The sequence below is a fragment of the Grampus griseus genome (genome assembly GCF_964374135.1).
Source record: "Grampus griseus genome assembly, chromosome: 8".
Classification (NCBI taxonomy): Eukaryota; Metazoa; Chordata; class Mammalia; order Artiodactyla; family Delphinidae; genus Grampus; species Grampus griseus.
In genome coordinates this window covers 57,696,634-57,716,965 of record NC_139002.1, presented here as the reverse complement: position 1 = coordinate 57,716,965, position 20,332 = coordinate 57,696,634, and the positions used below count along the sequence as shown (strand labels likewise).

Sequence of the window (20,332 nt, the reverse complement as noted above, 5' to 3'; positions counted from 1 at the left end):
TTTATTCACTCATTCATTCATTTGATATTTACTGATGCCCACTTTACCAAACCCTGGGCCAGGCATGCGTGACAGACAGATGAGTAAAACACAGTCTTTGCCTTGATAGAGCTCTCCTATCTGGGACAGCCTGGGAAAGTCTCCTTTCCTTTACAGTTAAACTCCCTGAAAGAGTTGTCTGTACTTACTATCATCAATTCCCCTCCTCCCATTCTCTTTTAATTTTTTTTAATAGACCAATGATTTTAATGTAACAGAGTTTTTTTTTAAAAAGTTAATCCAATGTGGTTTCAGATTCCACACTGCAACTAATCTTACTTTATTTAAAAATTGAGATTTAATTCACATATTATAAAATTCACCCTTTGAAAGTGTTCAATTCAGTGGTTTTCAGTATATTCAGAATTGTGCATCCATCACCACCATGTAATTCCAGAAATTTTCACCCCAAAAAGGTCATGAGGTCATTATGAGACACAAACGTATTCTGTATGCTGGAAAGTACCAAACACATGTAAATTATCTTCTTATAGGTTTTGCTCAGTAGAACCCTTACTGGTTAAGGACGTGAATCAGGATACATACCAGTGATCCTGAGGTCTCCATCCCACGTCTTGCTTGCCTTTCTTCTCTGAAGTGCATCAAACTCTCCAAAGGGGAGATGGCAACTTTTATCTGCCCTTGGCACTCTCCACTGAAGTCTGTGATGTTGTACCAGCCACAGACAAACTGGAAGCCAGAGAGAAGTGGGGAGAGGTCCACTGAGGCAAAGCCAATCACCCTCTCCTCACCTGTGGGGGAAAGAGAAGAGCTGGGCAATGTGGCTGGGCATGTCCTGCCACTGAGATTCGAGGTGGCACACAGAGAAACTGATTTAGAGGATGGGAAGGTTCAGTGATTCCACAATCAACAGAAAAGACAGATAATGAGGATGAGAGACTGGCAACCACAGCCTGCTTTCTAACTACTGTAAGTTCCCTTTTTGTATGGCAGGGAAAAGCTGGCAGGGTTGAGTTCTGTCCTCTTGATATAGGCAACTAGAAAACACCCCTTAAACATAAGAAACACTTGTTCTTTTCCCTATGTTATCACGTCTCACTGATTTTCCTTAGGGCAGTGGCTCTTGAAAGAAATCATTTGAAAGACCATCACCCTTGGAATTATGAGGGATTTGCATTTTCTTATTTTTACTTGTCTGTATTTTCCAAATTTTCTATAACATACATATGTATTATATTTAATTAAGAACAAGAGACATAATTCACCAAAAAAAGGACAAATAACCCCCTAGAAAACCAGTACAGGGTGCAAAATGAGCTTGGGCTATGGCCGCTCAGTTTTTGTTTTTTTTTTTTGGCCACATTGCACGGCTTGTGGGATCTTAGTTCCCTGACCAGGAATTGAACCTGGGCCACAGCAGTGAAAGCTACGAGTCCTAACCACTGGACCGCGAGGGAATTCCCTCAGGCCGCTCTTAATGACAGAGAGCGAGTAATCTGTGGGATTACCTCTAACATACATATGTGTTCCCAGAACCATCAGTGCCATGGTTTTACTTGGTTAGAAAAAGAAAAGGATTGGCAAATTGTCAACATGGTGTGAACTTATTTTTACAACCAAGTAAGACAGAGTTCATACCTCCTTTATGCCAAACTTTGAAGACCAGAGTTTGTCGTGGATCCAAAAGAAGCTCTTTAGACAGCCTATTAAGAAAAACAACCACCATAGATTAACTGTGTAGGAAGCTCCTCTAGTATGAAACTCAGACTTGAAGAACACCTTATAGTTGAAAAACACTTTTCTAGCATTTTCATTTCATGCTTATGATCATCTTCTAGGATATATTTTTATCTTCACAGTTAAAAGGAGGGAATAGAAGCTCAGAGAGGTGAAGTAACCAGGAACTTGTCAAGACCTAAAAACAAGCAACCGTGATGTAGTATTCTTCCCCCTACCCCCCTACCCCGTTTTATTGGAGCAGGTAAGGATTCTTCTTATGCCTTGTGGTGGTGCGTGGAGATGGTGAGAAGAGAGGAAAGAGTGTTTATTGAGTACATACCTTGGGCCAGCCACGGTGCCAAGTGTTTCTTATACATGTAATCTACACAAAAACCTATGACATGGACATTATTATCCTTGTTTTACAGATGATGAAGCTGGGCTCAGAGATGTGAAGTCAGTTTTTCAAGGTCACATAAGAGTCAGTAAGTGGCAGAGCTGTGATTTGAACCCCAGTTTGCCTGACTCCAGAGCCACACTGTGCAGAGGCAAGGCACCAAAATAAGAAAGTACCCAACTTTCTTACCAGGTTAAAGAATTCAATGTGGAATTCACTGAGCACCTCTAATATATTTTATATGAAGTGAATTGTATAGTTTTAAACTACAAAGCAGGTACCCTTGCTCCAGGTGAGCAAGATGGAGAACCAGAAAAACTAAGAGACTTAATTTCCTTCTCCAGACTCCACTGGGGAACTGAAGAGAGCCAACTTCAAGACCAGTGAGAGGCACTGTGCTAACTTGGAACAAATACTGTGTCAGAGATTTGAATTCTAGCCGGGGGTCAAAATATCCACCTCTGAATTCTAGCTCTCCTAGTATCACCTGAGTGCCCCTGAGCACTCAGTCTCTTTGAGCCCTGATTTTCCTACCTGTTAAACGGGATATTATTATCTACCTACAAGGTTTCTACGAGGATCAAATGAAACAATTTTGTGATAAAGAAATTGCCAACAGCACCATCATTCATTTTTCTTCTAATCTTGTCTCTGTTACCAACAGACTATGTAACCTCCTTGGGCCACAGTCTCCGCAACTGTATAGTAAGGGGATGAAATGAGGTGATTGTTCATGTTGCTTTAACAAGTTAGTAAAGTTAGGTTCTGAATGAACAAATCACCCTCACTTAGAAGCTCAGCCCTCTGGTCACCTATCTTTTGAGGCAGATTTGATATTTCAGTACTGGCCACTATGGCCAGAATATCTATAATTTCCAGTAGCTCACCATAGACAGTACTGAGTTGTCACTGTAGTTATAGCTACTGACTCAAGTCAACCACTCAGATTTCACAACACTGAACATGTGAGCAACTGCTGAGACTCGATTAGGTACATAAACACTGTGAGAAAACAGCAGATCAGATACCATGTGGCATGGCTGGTGCTGGTGGACAAGAATTAAACTTTGCAAAAGGTGATTCAGTGTAAAGATAATAGTAACAATAATTAGTAATAGAATCCCACTTTTAATGATAATGCAACAGGTAACAGAAGAAAAGGGAGGAGAGCCTGGTACCACAGCAGTGGGCCTCTGTACCAGCCCCTGACCTCCGAGCTGCACTGCCACATGGTTGACAGGACTCCATCTCCCCCTTTTTTAGAGCTTCCAAAGGAGATCTGTCATTTGTTATGTACCTACCACGTACCAGGAGGTAATTTCCCTAAATGTCATGTAATTTGGACCTCCTAATAACCCTGTCAAAATTACCTCCACTTTACAGATGAGGAATCTGAGGCTCAGAGATGTTATGTAACTTGTTCACACAGCTAGTAAATGACAGAGATGGGGTATGAGGCCAAGTCTCTCTAGTTCCAAGCCCTGGTTCTTTCCACTGCACCAGAAATCTTTTCCAAGAATGTATAATCCACAGCCTTTCCTGAGATCAGTCCTCTCTGCCTTCTTCACCTAGATAGCTTGCATACATTCTTCCACACTTAGCTGAGGGGTCTTCAGGGACTGTCTTAATCGATAACCTTTAATTCCCACTGCCCAGAACAGAGCAGAGCATATAAGAGGTCTTCACTGAATAATTTTTGAGTTGTACTGAGCAGAGTTAAAACACACCACAACAAAACCTTTAAACCACCACTAGCTGTGAATTCATAAGCATTAGGATTAAATAACTGTTTGATAAGGAAAGCATTCTCCAACTCTGCTCAATATTGTTGTGTCTGTTACATTCCTCACTCTGAATTTGTCTCTTGGAACAAAAAGCAGATTTTGGAAGGCTGATGGAACATCATAAAATACAAACCTTGATTGCTGTTGAAAATTCCAGATGGGGGAATCTGTGTTTTCAACCACTGGGGTGTAGATAGGAGATGGCTCATCAGCTGTTGTGAAGGATACACAACAACTGGGTATTGATACTTTCCTCTGTGTCAAGGGGCTCCCTGAAATAGAAAAGAGTGGAGTGACTATACTTTAGGGTACCAAAAAGAATGTGTTGGAAGCCTCTCATTATACAAGTACAAGAAGAACCATTCTTAGCTCTCTCCTACCTTTGGGTCTTTCTTTGAGCTATTCCCTGTGTCTGAAATGTTTCTGCTACTGAAACTGTTATTTCAAGGTTCAGTTCATAAATACTACCCAGCAAGAAACAACTTCTTCCATCTCCTTGTACTCTGTGGGATGATGGAAGATATTGGATTAAGAGGCAAAAGACAGAACTGCAAAGAGCCTGAACTTACAAGTCAGATGATCAATGATTAGCTCTGCCATACACATTCTGTGTAACCTTGAGCAAGGCCTATCTAGGCCACCACTTCCTCAAATGGGGCATATGATACACCTCCTCAGATGTTGTAAAGATTAAAAATAAATAATAGTAGGTAACACTTATATAACACTTACTATGTGCCAGGCACTATTCTAAGAACTATACATGTATTAACTCATTTAATCATTACAACAAACCTATGAGGAAGATATTATTATTATTGCCATTATATAGATGAAAAAACTGGGGTACAGAGAGATCAAACAGTTATTAAGTGGTCACACATTTACTAAATGGTAAACTGAGAGTCAAATTCAAGCATTCTGGCTCTAGAGTCCAAGCTCTCAGCCATTGCCTGTATTGCCTCCACTAGAGTTAAATGAATGTAAAACACTGAGTACTGTGCTGATGCTAATTTTACAAGATCAGGTTTCCAATGTGGGAGACTCAGTCATTTATTTTCTCTTAAAACAATGTAAAATGAAGACGGATGACAATACTAGATAGTCTAACTCAGCTGTCCAACAAGATAACCACTAACCACAGGTGGCTATTTTACTTTAAATTAGTGAAAATTAAATAAGATTAAAAATTCTGTTTCTTAGTTACACTAGCTATATTTCCACCACTCAATAGCTACATGTGGCTAATGGCTACCATACTGGACGGTAAAAATGTAGAACATTTCCATCACAGTACAAAGTTCTTTTCGACAGTGATGAATAACACAGACTCTACATAATGTAGTAGACTCTATACATTCCATAAGATCCCTTTCAGCTCTAAAATGATATGACTCAGGATTACAGACGAAGGAAAGAGAAAGGAAAAAAATAAGTATGTCTTAAATATTATTTACGTGATCCAGAGGAACAAATTCTGTATGTGGACTCTAAATGGTTTGTCTTCTTTCTACCTGACTAGCTCAAGGCTTCCCCAAATGCATACTCCCACTTTACTTTGTAGGTGAAGTTAATCTTTTTTTTTTTTTTTTTTTTTTTGCAGTACGCGGTCCTCTCACTGTTGTGGCCTCTCCCATTGCGGAACACAGGCTCTGGATGCGCAGGCTCAGTGGCCATGGCTCACGGGCCCAGCCGCTCTGCGGCATGTGGGATCTTCCCAGACCAGGGCACAAACCCGTGTCCCCTGCATCGGCAGGCGGACTCCCAACCACTGCGCCACCAGGGAAGCCTGATGAAGTTAATCTTTGAGGTTCCACCCTGCTCCTTCTCTGATTGCTCCTTTCAGTAACTACTCTTCCAAAGACCCCAGGCTGTCCCTGTGGACAGAAAATCCGAAGAACACATTTATACTGAGGAATGCTGATTTTTACTCCCCTCCACAAGCAGTGTAACATTTAATAAGTAGCCTTTAAAAGACAGACTCTAGGGCTTCCCTGGTGGCGCAGTGGTTGAGAGTCCGCCTGCCGATGCAGGGGACACGGGTTCATGCCCCGGTCCGGGAAGATCTCACATGCCGCGGAGCGGCTGGGCCCGTGAGCCATGGCCTCTGAGCCTGCGCATCCGGAGCCTGTGCTCCGCCACAGGAGAGGCCACAACAGTGAGAGGCCCGCGTAACGCAAAGACAGACTCTAGTACCTTCTACTCTGAGAAACCTCTCTTGACTCTCTAGGCAGAATCTCTGAACGGTATACCCCCATCATTAGATCTCTCCAACTTCAACATTCTTTAGGGAAACAGAAGTGCCTGCAATTTTGCTTTGCTATGTTTTCCTCAACCAAAAGAATTTCCATTAGAGTAGAACAATTTTTTTTTGTAGTTTTAGTAAGTGCTTTTTAAAAAAAAATTTATTTTATTTTTTATTAAAGTATAGTTGATTTACAATGTTGTGGCAATCTCTGCTGTATAGCAAAGTGACTCAGTTATACACACACAGGCATTTTAAAAAATATTTTTTCCATGATGGTTTATCACAGGATATTGAATATGGTCCCCTGTGCTCTACGGTAGAACTTTGTTTATCCATCCTACATATAATAGTTTACATCTGCTAATCCCACATTCCTAGTCCTTCCCTCCCCCACCCCCCTTCCCCTTGGCAACCACAAGTCTGTTCTCTAATTTGTATTAGAGTAGACCAATTCTTTTCAAATTTTCCCACCAAAGTAACAACTTCTAGAGACAAGTAAATACTAAAATCTGGAGCATTGGGGTTCTTGTTGCCTTGAAAGAGCAACAACACACATGACATCTATTAACAGGCTTGTATTTTATCTAAAATTTCATGAGGATTTTACATTATCTTCCTTACTATAGCCCTATTTGTTTAAACTAAAAATGATATTTTCCCCCCAAATCTTGGTAAAAAATTTACGTCATGTTATTTAACATCGTGACTTCTAACAACCAGACCAGATGGCATTACTTTTTAGTCCCTCTTACTGGGGATAATTAATAAAGAAAGAAAATGGGTGATGAACAGAGACAAAGGAGTGGAGATTTTGCAAGGAGGCCTTGGGAAAGAGAACTGAAGAGGAGGAAGAGGAATGCTAGCCTTAGAAGTGAGAGCTGGTAGTGGCTGCGAGGCAGGAGGGAGCTGAGGTGTGTGCAAGAGCTGTCAACAAAGCAGGACCCGGAGAAAGGCTTAACCAGCAGGCAGAGAAACACTAAGATACACAGAAGAACTACAGGAGGAACAAAATAAAACAAAAAACCACTGGCTACAACCTGGCAAAACCAGTTTACAAGCATATTCTTGAAAGAGCAGGAAAAAATGATTCTAATAAAATGGTAGTAAGCAAAGAATAGTTAATGGAAATCAATAATATAGCACCCGTCGTTACTAATGTAAAATGTACAGAATAGCACCAATGGTACCTTTATCTAGTGAGCTATCTTCTTAAAAAAGTTTTATTTTTGTGAAACTCAACAGTATTACATGGACTGACTTGCTCAGCATCCACCCCCACTTTTACTGTCTTGTATTCCTTTATTGTAGAGATTGAAAGGGTCACAGACTCTTTTGTGCTAGAGTATGGATACAAATTGGTCTCTATCTGTTATATGCCATTACAACAGATCTGGAAGGCAGACGTGAGGCAGAGGACATGTTCCTTTCCCTTTTGCTTTTACTACTAGCAAGGATGACAGAGTTTTCTGCTCCAGGGTTTGGTCCCTGAGGCCCCAGAGGCCCGATGTCAATAGTGCTGATGAGAGTTTCCGATCACTGGGCTGCAGTGTTGGCACTGTATTTCAAATTTAAAAGATCTACTGGTTCTCTCCTGAAAGCTTAGCCTAGAGCCCACTCCCTGAGCCCTTCCAATAACTTAAAGTACCTTAATAATCTATATTAAACTCCTCTCTGTTTAAAATGGCTGGAGTGGGACTTCCCTGGTGGCGCAGTAGTTAAGAATCTGACTGCCAATGCAGGGGACATGGGCTCAAGCCCTGGTCTGGGAGGATCCCACATGCCGCGGAGCAACTAAGCCCTTGCACCACAACTACTGAGCCTGCGCTCTAGAGCCCGTGAGCCCCAACTACTGAGCCCATGTGCCACAACTACTGAAGCCCACGCGCCTAGAGTCCGTGCTCCACAACAAAAGAAGCCACTGCAACGAGAAGCCCGCACACCGCAACGAAGAATAGCCCCTGCTTGCCGCAATGAGAGAAAGCCTGCGCGCAGCAATGAAGACCGAACACAGCCAAAAATAAATAAATAAATATATAAAAATAGGTAAATAAAATGGCTGGAGGGAGTTGTTTCCTGTAACTGTACTCTCCCTGACACAGCTTCCATCTCTCTCTCAATCTCACCTCTCTCTCTCTGTCTCTCATTTTCCTTAGTATTAATAGGTCTCAAGCTTCTCAACTGATTTCTTCCAACAGAATGTCATAAATCCTCACAGCTAGGGAGAGATAATCTGCCTCTATACTGACAGCTTCCATAGTATTCTACAATAAACTGTGTGTGTTTGTGTTTCCCTCACTAAACTAATGCACAAAGTAGGCCCACGGCCCTTATTAAAGGTTTGCAGACTCCCTGCTGCCCTTTGTCTACAGATGACTGCCAGGGTTGGAGAAGAGAGAGAAGCTGCCTTGTGTGTGTGCCGTGTGCGCCAGCAGAGGACAGCAGCATCTGCTCAGGAAAGCTCTGAGAGAAATCAGCAGAGAGGACCAACTGTAGTTCTGAGACAGGACCCCTCGGTTCTGGTGTACTCTGCCACTGATTTACTGTGACATATTGGGTACTTCATTCTGGCTCTCTGGGCATCAAGTTTCTTCATCAGAAACATGTGCTCTCACATTACTTCCTACGATAAAATTCTATGATTCTAGATATATACCAATACTGCTCAGATCTCTCTCTCATACCTCAACCCCCCCTTTTAAGGTTCGTTATTTTTGAGGCTGCTATTTGCTAAAGTCCCTGAAAGAGAAGTACTATTTTTACTTTGGAAAAAAAGTGTCCTTATTCAGTCTTGAACAGAAATACTCCTTTCAGCCAAAGAGGCAGGTGATAAAGAAATCTGCTTGGGTCTATCAGGTTTCCCTGGCTCTCCTCTTGTGGTTGGAAATTTAGCTGGGCCTGTTTACCTTCCTGGAAAAGGTCAAGTTCTGATATACTTTTGGAGGCAGCCGAGATGAAAATTGCTATACTTCCTACTGGGTTGGGACACACATTGAGAGCAGTTAAGAGGACTTGAGATGAACCAGCTTTACCATTTTAAGAGTTTTCACTGGATTTCCTATGTTTTACATAAGTATGAAAAGTAGTAGTTTTATGCATCAAAAAATGGTATGATTGCTTCAATGAGATTAAAATAACAACCCCTTATTTTTAACACTTTACAGCTTACAGTTTTCTTATCAGTACTAAACTTGTGCTGATGACATCCCTGATAATCACACAAGATGGGTGTATCTTTCTCTATTTTACAAATAAGGCAACCAAGGAACAGAGGGGTAAAGTGGCTTGCTCATCACACATCTGGTAAACTAGCATTTGGAAGATCCAGCCAGGTTTCCTAACTCCTATTCCAGGGATGTTCCATTGCAATACTTCTAATTAATTCTACCTGGTTAAGAGAAAAGCTCTCCCTCTGGCCTGGAGTGAACAGATGGAAACTTTCCCTCAAGCAATGCCCAAATTTTTATGTTAATAAAAACCTAGTTCAGTTTTGTTAAGCTAACATTAACTGACAGCTGCTCTGTGGCACACCTGCACAGATGAGTCAGATCTGATTCTTGATCTGCAGGCAGACACACAGATAATTATAATACAATAAGATAAAGACTATGCCAAAAGCACAGGGGACTGTGGGAACAGAGAAGGACCCGTAACCCTGCCTGGGTAGTTGAAAGAGAGCCTCTAAAGGATGATGATACTGAAGATGGTTTTGATTTTCACTGAGTATAATTTAGATTACCTCAAATCACTTTACCTTTCTGTTCCTTGATTGCCTCATTTGTAAGACAGGGCTAGAGATACCGGTCATGTTGAGTATAAGTACACAAGTCTTATAAGTACTGAAGCTGATTCTTGAAGGTTCCTTAGAGCTTTTTCTAACAAAAGTATCCAAGAAACTCTTGTATTTCAGAACCAGGACCACAGTGGGGACTATGCTGCCTCAGGTTTAAGGCATAATTCAGGGCTGTTAGTGAATCCTCTGCATGCAGCTTTGCACTAGGAATCATTCGTTTCCTTCCTCAAGCAAGAAGCTTCTAAGGCATGAGACGGACAGACACAAAGAGAACACTGTTGAAGGCAGGAGGACAGCCAACGTGGATATTAAGGAAGCATCTACATGGTTTTCACAGAAGTTTGGCCATTTATAGCTGACTCACAGAGTGTGGGATATGCTGCCCTCAGCTCCATATTCTTAGAAGATGAGAGGTGAAGAGAATCTTAGAGATGATCTTATATGACCATCACATTTCACAGCTGAGGAAAAGAGAACTGGGTTTGCCCAAAGTCACTAAGCAAGTTAATGGCTTAGCTAGGGCCAGAAGTCAGTCTTTTGACTCCCATTCCAGAAGTCTTTCTATTATATCATCATTTGAAAGGCAATTTCAGAGAGATGATGGGCAGGTCTGTACACTCAGGGCCCAGCACAGGGTCTGACTGAAGCATAAATATTTGCAGGGTGAAGGACTATATGGGCCTATCACTGCAAGGGTAGGACTTGGGAGACAAGAGACCTCTGAAAGTATCCACTCTGAAGCTTGATCTACCCTGGCTAAATGGAAAGAGGCCAAATAACAAGTGATTTACAGATTTGTAACTCATACCAGAAATATGAGAGGTGTTGAGCATCATATTCACAAACAAGAAGACATTAGGCTTGCTTAGTTGCATCAGGAAGACCCAGGTGTTGAGATACAGAAATAAACTCACAGTCCCTGTCCCCAAGGAACAGGCAGCCTAGTGGAGAGACACATTAAGAAACATTTTCAGTACAAAGTAATAAGTATAACCTCAGTAGTATAATGAAAAAGATATTGAAAGAGAATATTATTCGCAGCAATCATTGAAAGGGCTACCCCATTAGTCCAAGTTTCTGAAGGCTGAACAAGCAAGGAAGCAGTGAGAATAGAGAAAAGATGACAAAAACCTTCTGTGTAAGAGGACATGATCCTATACCCTGTATTAGACACAGTGGAAGCTTAATAACTATTTGTTGAATGAATCCATTAATCCCTGCAACTTCTCCTCTGCTAAATTTCCACATAAGCAACTTTCCTGCAGTAGAGGCAAAGCATAAAATCAGAGAACGTATTAAAAGGAGAAAAAGGGCATTTGAGCAAGGTCTCATATTCATCTGCTTCCTCATTTAACAGATATTTACTGCTTATTATGTGTCAGACACAGTTCTAGGTGTTGGGGATTTAGCAGTAAATAAAACAAAAAATTTCTGTCTCTGTAGGACTTTTCTTTTTCTAGAAAGACAGAAAATAAACAAAATACACTATTTAAAGGCCATAGGAAAAAATAAAGCAGGAAAGAGGGACAGGTATTGTTGGAGAAAGGTTGTAATTTTAGATGGGTGACCAAGGAAGGTCTTGCTGAGCCGGTGATTTCAGTAAAGACAGGCCAGGAGTGAAGAATATTCCAGGCACAGAGAGAACACCAGATTCAAAGGCCCCAAGCAGGAGTCTGCCTATACATTTAAGAAAAAGCAAAGAGGCCAGTGTGGCTGGAACAGGGTGCCTAAGAGGAAGAGCAGGATGTTGGGGAGAATTTGGTAACTGGGGAAGGGAGAAAGGAATCCTGGCTAAGAAAGGTTCATGAGCAAAGGCCCAGGGAATGGCTTGCCATATGTTACAATTGGAAGGGAAAGGAAACCAAGCACTGCTGGAAAAAGTCAGCATTGTGCCACCAGTATGTCCACTGCCACTCTAAAATCATGTCAATTAGTCTTAGTTGAGCCCTTGCTGCAGTTCAGCAATTTTCTTATTTATATCTTCGTGATTCTCTATAGATCCCTTGTAATGACCAAGAACTTCAGCCAAAGAGGATCAACTGCCACCACAATTCCCCATGTTTGCTCCAAGTAGGCCTAGAACACACACTTTCCCACTTCAGTATCTTCATTCAAGTTGAGATAACCACCTAGAATTTCATTCCCACCTTTCTGAAATCATATTCATTCTAAAAAGTTCTGATTTCTTAGACATGTCTTATTTCTCTGTTTCTAAACTCTCTAGACACTAGATATATAATTTTTGTGCTTTTTTTGAATTTTATTTATTTTTTATACAGCAGGTTCTTATTAGTTATCTATTTTATACATATTAGTGTATATATGTCAATCCCAATCGCCCAATTCATCACACCACCACCATCCCCCCACCACTTTCCCCGCTTGGTGTCCATATGTTTGTTCTCTACATCTGTGTCTCTATTTCTGCCCTGCAAACCAGTTCATCTGTACCATTTTTCTAGGTTCCATGTACATGCGCTAATATATGATATTTGTTTTTCTCCTTCTGACTTACTTCACTCTGTATGACAGTCTCTAGGTCCATCCATGTCTCTACAAATGACCCAATTTTGTTCCTTTTTATGGCTAAGTAATATTCCATGGTATATATGTACCACATCTTCTTTATCCATTCATCTGTCGATGGGCATTTAGTTTGCTTCCATGACCTGGCTATGGTAAATAGTGCTGCAATGAACATTGGGGTGCATGTGTCTTTTTGAATTATGGTTTTCTCTGGGTATAGGCCCAGTAGTGGGATTGCTGGGTCATATGGTAATTCTATTTTTAGCTTTTTAAGGAACCTCCATACTGTTCTCCACAGTGGCTGTATCAATTTACATTCCCACCAACAGTGCAAGAGGGTTCCCTTTTCTTCACATCCTCTCCAGCATTTCTTGTTTGTAGATTTTCTGATGATGCCCATTCTAACTGGTGTGAGGTGATACCTCATTGTAGTTTTGACTTGCATTTCTCTAATAATTAGTGATGTTCAACAGCTATTCATGTGCTTCTTGGCCATCTGCATGTCTAGACACTAGATATTGTACTACCTATCCTTCTGGTCCTTAGAGCATTCTCCTTTATACATCAATAATCATGTAGCTGCTAATCCCCTTATCTGGGTTATCAGCTCTTGGAGGACAGAAACCATGTGTCATTTGCTCTGCACTTTCTGTACCTGGCACTGGCCTGGCACAGATTTACTACTTGATGAACTGAACCACCATTCTTGCAATATAAGCACAGGACTGGGTGTATAGTACATAAGCACCCTTTTAAATACAGAGAGTAAACAGGACCAACTGGTAAACACGGTTTATCTCATACCTAAGAGTCAGGATGGTATAGAGGAAAGAGCACGGGTTTTAGGTCCAGACATGGCTGGATTCAAATTGCAGCTCTGTAGAGCTTATTAACTGTGTAACTCAAGTCATTTTACCTTTCTGAGCTTCAGTTTCCTCATTCATAAAATGGGTATGTACTGTAATCTGTTCATAAAATAACCCCACTGTGGTAAGGATTAAATGAGATAATTAATGTACAAAAAAGAATAAAATTTGGCACAAGGAGATGCTCAATGAACTATTGTCAATTGTCAAGCTGCATTTAAAGAATGTAACTCTGTCTAATTGAGAAGTTACAAGTATATTTGCTTTTTGCAATATGGGGGCAACCCCTGAAATGGAACATAACCATATTTTTGCACGTTAAATTTTATTTTCAATGCAAAAACAAAAAACCAAAACAGTTCTTGCAAAAAATCAAAGCTTTTTTTGTGCTTTCCTTAAATTCATTCATGTATTGATTTTTCTTTCTTTTTTTTTTGTTTTTTTTGTTGTTGTTGTTTTATTTTTTATTATTTTTTTTGTGGTACGCGGGCCTCTCACTGTTGTGGCCTCTCCCGTTGTGGAGCACAGGCTCCGGATGCGCAGGCTCAGTGGCCATGGCTCACGGGCCTAGCCGCTCTGCGGCATGTCGGATCTTCCCAGACCGGGGCACGAACCCATGTCCCCTGCATCAGCAGGCGGACTCTCAACCACTGCGCCACCAGGGAAGCCCGATTTTTCTCTTTTTAAAAAATTCAGTTTTTACAAATCAGACTTGTCACAAATGGGCTGCTTTGGTAGGGCAGTAAAAAAGCAAAAACTGTTTCCCAACTTTGTGACTCATACAGTATGGACCTCAGTATCTCTAATACAGCACAGCAAGACTATGTGGAGAAGATTTTGTCCTGAGATAGAATGTTTCAGGGTCTCTGACACACAAAGGTTATGAGAAGGATGAGAACCTCAGAGTCTTTGTAGAAGCTTATAATCCTGGAAGTAATGTCTGTTTGTAGTGTGTATATGGAGAAATAGAAATGAAAGACAGACAACAGTTACTAGGAGCATGAATTCTGTTTCTGTTCCAAAGTAATAAGGATACACAGAAAAACTGAGGCAACACAGAATTGATAGGAACCGAGTAGGGAGGCCAAACCAGAAGATGTGTATTTAAACCTTCTGGACTCATAAGGCTATGGTTTTCTGGCTCTCAGAACCATCACACACCTCAGAACTGTTAATCACAGCTGTTTACAGATGAGAAATTCAACAGAGAGACAGTAACTTGCTCAAAGTCACAAACACACACAACTCACTGGAAATACAGGGCTGAATACACTCCTACTAGAATGTAAGCTCCACAAGGGCACTATTTTGTCTGTTTTGTTCATTGCTTTATCCCCAGCACCATGGACAGTGCTCACATATAGCAAATATGACATAAGTTTTGTTGCTGAATGAATGAATAATGAATGAATAAATGAATGAGATAAGGTCTTTGTTCTTAAACAGCCCCTACCTAGTGGAGAAGAAAATCATGCAAACAATGTTAGTACATGTGATATATGTTACGATAAAAAGGGCAGAAGTGCTAGGAGAGCAAACAGGAGGCAGCCTTTATGTCAGAGAAACTCTGGTAAATGGTGATGTTTGAGCTGAGTCTTGAGAGAGGAGTGGGAATTAAGCAGGCAAAAGAGAAGGGTGATGGCAAAAGGGAAAATTTTAGGAGAGATTACAAGGCTGAATAAAAAGTAGGGCAGGGGTTCCTTGTGCCATGGATTACTTTGGCTGTCTGGTGAAGTCTATGGGCCTCTTCTAATATATATATATATATATATATGTGTGTGTGTGTGTGTGTGTGTGTATATATATATATATTTTTTTTTGCTGTACGCGGGCCTCTCACTGTTGTGGTCTCTCCCATTGCGGAGCACAGGCTCCAGACGCACAGGCTCAGCGGCCATGGCTCACAGGCCCAGCCACTCCGTGGCATGTGGGATCTTCCCGGACTGGGGCACGAACCCATGTCCCCTGCATTGGCAGGCAGACTCTCAACCACTGCGCCACTAGGGAAGCCCATATATATATTTTTAATGCTAATTGTAAAATACATAAGATTACAAAGAAATGAAATTATATTGGCGTAAGTTATCAAGACATTAAAAAAGTGACATAGTAATCACTATAGTTTTATTAATGCACAACAAGATCTAACTGTAGGTTTAATAACTACTGTAATTTTGAAGTAATGACAGGTATAGATGATATTCCAAGATATCTGCAGTAACTAAAATGTGATATGAAAATACCTGTGATTTCTATTGTTGACAACATCACAGGTACTGTTAATATTACTAGGGTCTATTGCCTACACTCACAACTAGAGGAAATGTTCAATTTTAGTTAGAGATTAATAAAAATAAAGATGTATGGGATTCCCTGGTGGCGCAGTGATTGAGAGTCCGCCTGCCGATGCAGGGGACACGGGTTCGTGCCCCGGTCCGGGAAGATCCCACATGTCGTGGAGCGGCTGGGCCCGTGAGCCATGGCCGATGAGCCTGCGCATCCAGAGCCTGTGCTCCACAACGGGAGAGACCACAACAGTGAGAGGCCCGCGTACCGCAAAAAAAAAAAAAAAAAAAAAGATGTAATTATTTTCCTATCCAAGTTCACCTACCCTGACTTTAATCCTTGGATCCCTGTGGGCTTATGGATTCAATGCTAAGAACCCTTGGCCCTAGGTACATAATGAAGAGGGCCTGAGTTGGAAGGAATGGAGAAGAAGGTAGAGATCTAAGAGAAATTTAAGAGATACAGCAATTTTAATGGATCTGATGATTTGATGGTGGAGAAGGAAAAGAGAAGTATCTAAGCTGATACTCAAGTTTCTGGACTGGGGAATTTATGATACGCAAAATTAGGATAACTGACAAGGCCCACTTAGGACTTCAGAAAGGCTTTCACTTGGCTTAAACCTTTAGGCTTGAGATATATAATTATGATTAAGATGATTAACAATTCTTCCAGACCCTGTCATGATCAGAAAGATTTGTGAAGACAGGACCATAGCCTGTGGAGTCAGATACCTGTTTATGGATAAGTGAGCAGAACATACCTTTCAAGCTCAAATGCATTGCTCTTTCTACCAGGATACTGACTGCAAAAGTTCCATCTAGTGCAGTAGGGTCCTCCTGGGCCAGGCAGACTTCAGCTGTGGTGCTGCTGCAGGGGACCTGGGTGGAGGCCGGAGACTTCTGGTGGTCATGTGGTGGAGAGAGCTGGAGCTCATCATTTCCTCTGGGGAGCTGCTCAGACTCACTGGCGCTGCTGCAGTCCATGGAGTCCAGCTCATTAGTGGGCCCAGGGTGTGAAGAAAGAGAGGAGAGAACCACATGAACTCTCAAGGCAGCTCCTGAGAGGTTGGAAGCATTTCGTCCAAATAGAGGATACACACCTGCAAGAGGATGAAGGAGGATAAGCCTAGGCAAGCAGGGACACTCTCTAAACCTGGAGATGCTCTCTGAGGGTGCTTGTGGCCCTCTCTCCTTTGGCAGGGCTATAGGCCCTAATATACCAATTTGCAAAGAAACACACACTGTGAGAGTTTTTACTGCCTCCCCCCACCCCATCACTACCTGTAACAATGGAAAGTAGTGAGAGGTCTGACTTCAAGGCAAGAGGATAAAAAGCTGGTGGGAGTGGAAAAGTAAGAGGGAATGGACAATCTGAAAAGTTGAACACTGCCTTTGGTATCCCTCAATAAAAAGAGGTATTTGTGTTTGAGTTCTGATCCCTAAATCTATATTCAGTTTCCCAAACCTACTTGCTCCAGCAGAGTGAAGTTAAAAGCCTGTCTTTAAGAACTTTAGTTCAAGTGAGCCTTCCACACTTCGCGGACTTTTTCTGTAGTCTCTTTGAAGTGACTCTAGGCCAGCTCAGATAAAACAGGGCACACAGCATTTGATGAGGTGCTCAACAGAGCCAGAATTATACCTGCTGGGTCCAGAGAGAAACAGAGAATCTGGGATGATCACCCAGATGCTCAGTTCTCCTTCTTTAGCTTGGGCCACCTGCTCAACAACAGGGTCAGAGCACAAGGCTAACAGAGCTAAAATAGGGTTGTGACTCAGTTTCTTCAACCGTATAGTGGGGGAAATAACTAACCTTACAGGAATGTTAAGATGAATAAGTATGACGTTTGTAAAGAGTCTAGTCTGGCCATCTCCAATCCAATCTGTACTATAGTTGCCAGCCTTATCTATCTAGAAAGCAAAGCTGTGTCACTCTTCTCTTCAGAAGCCGTTAAAATAGCTTTCCATAGCTCTCACAAAAAAGTCTAAACTCTCCTGCTTAGAAGAGGCCTTCAACATAGTACTCCTGCCCAGCTGTCTAGCTTCATCTCCCATCATTTCCCAACCTATATATCCTGTGATCCAGCAGTACCAAATTACTCATGGCACCTAAAACGTATCAAACTGCTTCCTGCCTCTGTGCCTTCACCCACGCTATTTCCGTTTAGAAAGCCCTTCTTTCCTCCTTTTCGTGACTTACTCCTAAATCCTCTGTAACTCAGGTCAAGCATCATCACTTCCACTGGGATGCTGTCCTTGAACCAAAGAGATGTTGTGTCCCTGTGCTCCCACAGTGCCACTGAGAATACCTTTTTCACAGTTCTTATACTTCGCTGTAATTGTTTACTCTTCTACTCTCCCATTAGACTATAAGCTCATTAACTATTTCTGACTCATCTTTGAATTCCCAGGGCCAAGTACATGTAGCAAATACTGAACAAATGTTTTAAAGAAAAGCACCCATAGTGCCACTTGCAAAATGTTACCTTCCTCCTTTCAAACCAGTTTATTACCATGTAGATTTTATGATTCCAAGATGTGCTGACCAGAGAGAGAGGATATCCTAATCTCATTAGCAGGTATGCTTTTCAGTGTATTTTAAAACCAACATTCTAGATTATAATATAGGCTCTTATACAGGTGGTTAAAGGTAGTCTCCTAAATTCACTCATTTTTATTTTACATGTATTAACTGAGGGCTTACAATGTTCTAGACACTACGTTAGGTGCAACAACCTTATGAATTTGGATGTAGTCTAAGGCTACAAAGTTCAGCACCAGTTCTTAGATCTCAGACAGTATACCTTAGACTCCACTAAGGTATACTGTCACTAGATAATGCCCTTCTTAAAGCATCCAGCAAACCTTTCTGAAATCTCTGTAGTTTTAAGGAGTATTACTAAATTACTATTAATCTTTCAACATGCAATAATGGAAAGAACACTTACTAACATGTGACCCTGGGCAGTTACCCAACCTACCTGAGCCTCCATTTTCATGACTGAAAAACAGGTTTCATACCTACCTCACAGGATTGCTGGGAGGATCAAATAAAATAATGTCTGAGAGGGTGTCTCACACAGTGCTTGTCATGGAGCAGCAGTTGCTCAAACCACAAGTGCTAAGCCTGGTTCCTCACTTACCACTGACAGTTAGTGTCCTTGCTGATCTCTCCCCAAGTCTGGCCAGGTCCACATAGGCTGAGCCAATCCAGCTGTCTGTCTGATGGGGCCTCTCCACACTGTCATTGCCATAAGCCCGCCAAACTTGGATCTCTAACCTCTCCTCTCTGAAGTACCAAAGCAGTGATGGGCTCCTAGAGACTTCTGCTCTTTTGGATGCCTTGAAAGTAACCATGACCTGCTTTTTGTTTGCAGATTCCTTAGGCTTCTTGAGAGGGGTCCAAAAGCCTTCATGATCGTACAGCTTGTAGCGGAGGTAGCAATATGTATTCTTATGAATGTGCTTCTGGCCAGCAAGCAGCACGCAATGGATAGGCAGCCAAAGCCTCGGGGTGGAGATGGTAACAGTGGCTGGCTCCTCTTCATCCATCTTGACAAAATCCTTCAGATTATTCTCAAAGCTCCAGCCCAATAGCTCAGCAGCTTCCAACACCCGCTCTCTGTCTCCAGGATGGGTGAAGGAAATGGAAAGCTCCAGACCACCCACAATCTTCTGCATGAGCTCCAAGCCGTGAGGCAGGGCCCCCTCTTCTGGTAAAATGATAGGATACCATCCTGTGATCCCTTATGAAAGAAAAGGAAGATGCTTCAATTATTGTTTTAAAAGTAAAAAGACTTAGCCACTTTCCACCCCATAGCCACTATCACCCTGGCCCAAGACAGAAGAGAAAACATATACCCACAGTGCATTGAAGTTTGTTTCATCTGACCACTGAAAGACAATGAGATCAGGTGGAAGAACAAAGGCTTGGAGCTGGAAGACCTGCATTTTCTTCTTGGCTCAGCCCAAAACTAGTGGTTCAGTCTGGGTAAGCCATTAATTTCTCTCAGTCCTATTTCCTTACCTGACAAATGGGAAAAATAGTGCTGATCTTGCCTACCAGACAACATTATTATAATTGTCAAATGAGATAATGATTTTGGAAGAGCTTTGAAAGAAAATAAAAAATGTGAAATATTATTATGGTGTACTATGAGTACAATGGAGAAGGCATGGGACAAGGTCAGGAGATCTGGGGTCTAGCCCCGCGTCTTTCACCAAGGGAATTGCCACTTAGTGAACACATACCAAGGACCAGGCACTAGATTTCAAAATAACAATTTAAAATATTAGCTACTTGTTACTGAGCATCTATTATGTGTCAGAAATTCTCTTATGCTTTATACATATAACTTCATTTAATTCTCTTAATAACCCTGTGAAGTTCTGAGGATTAAATGGGATAATAATCCCTATTTTGCAGATGAGGAAATGGAAGAGACCTGCCCAAGTCGTTATAGCTACCAGGTAGTAGAGCCAGGATTTGAACCCAGGTCTAGCTGGCTTTAAAGTCTACACACCACCTATTATAGGTTCACCATATCTTTTTTTTTCCCTTAAATTTTATTTATTTATTTATTTATTTTTGGCTGCATTGGGTCTTCCTTGCCGCATGTGGGTTTTCTCTAGTTGCGGTGACCGGGGGCTACTCTTCGTTGGTGTACATGGGCTTCTCATTGCAGTGGCTTCTCTTGTTGCGGAGCACAGGCTCTAG

At 41.6% G+C, this 20,332-nt stretch overlaps 1 protein-coding gene across 1 annotated transcript in view; it reads right to left on the bottom strand.

Annotated features, from left to right (window-relative positions):
* The window catches only part of C2CD3 (C2 domain containing 3 centriole elongation regulator), a gene marked incomplete at its 5' end in the record, with an annotated part of 129,028 nt that overhangs the window by 33,539 nt on the left and 75,157 nt on the right, over positions 1 to 20,332 (bottom strand). The window contains 5 exons of the mRNA XM_082659671.1: positions 586 to 791; positions 1,639 to 1,703; positions 4,034 to 4,172; positions 16,380 to 16,718; positions 18,759 to 19,361. Coding sequence (XP_082515797.1) covers positions 586 to 791; positions 1,639 to 1,703; positions 4,034 to 4,172; positions 16,380 to 16,718; positions 18,759 to 19,361 — 1,352 coding nt within the window. The remainder of the gene's footprint in view (positions 1 to 585; positions 792 to 1,638; positions 1,704 to 4,033; positions 4,173 to 16,379; positions 16,719 to 18,758; positions 19,362 to 20,332) is intronic.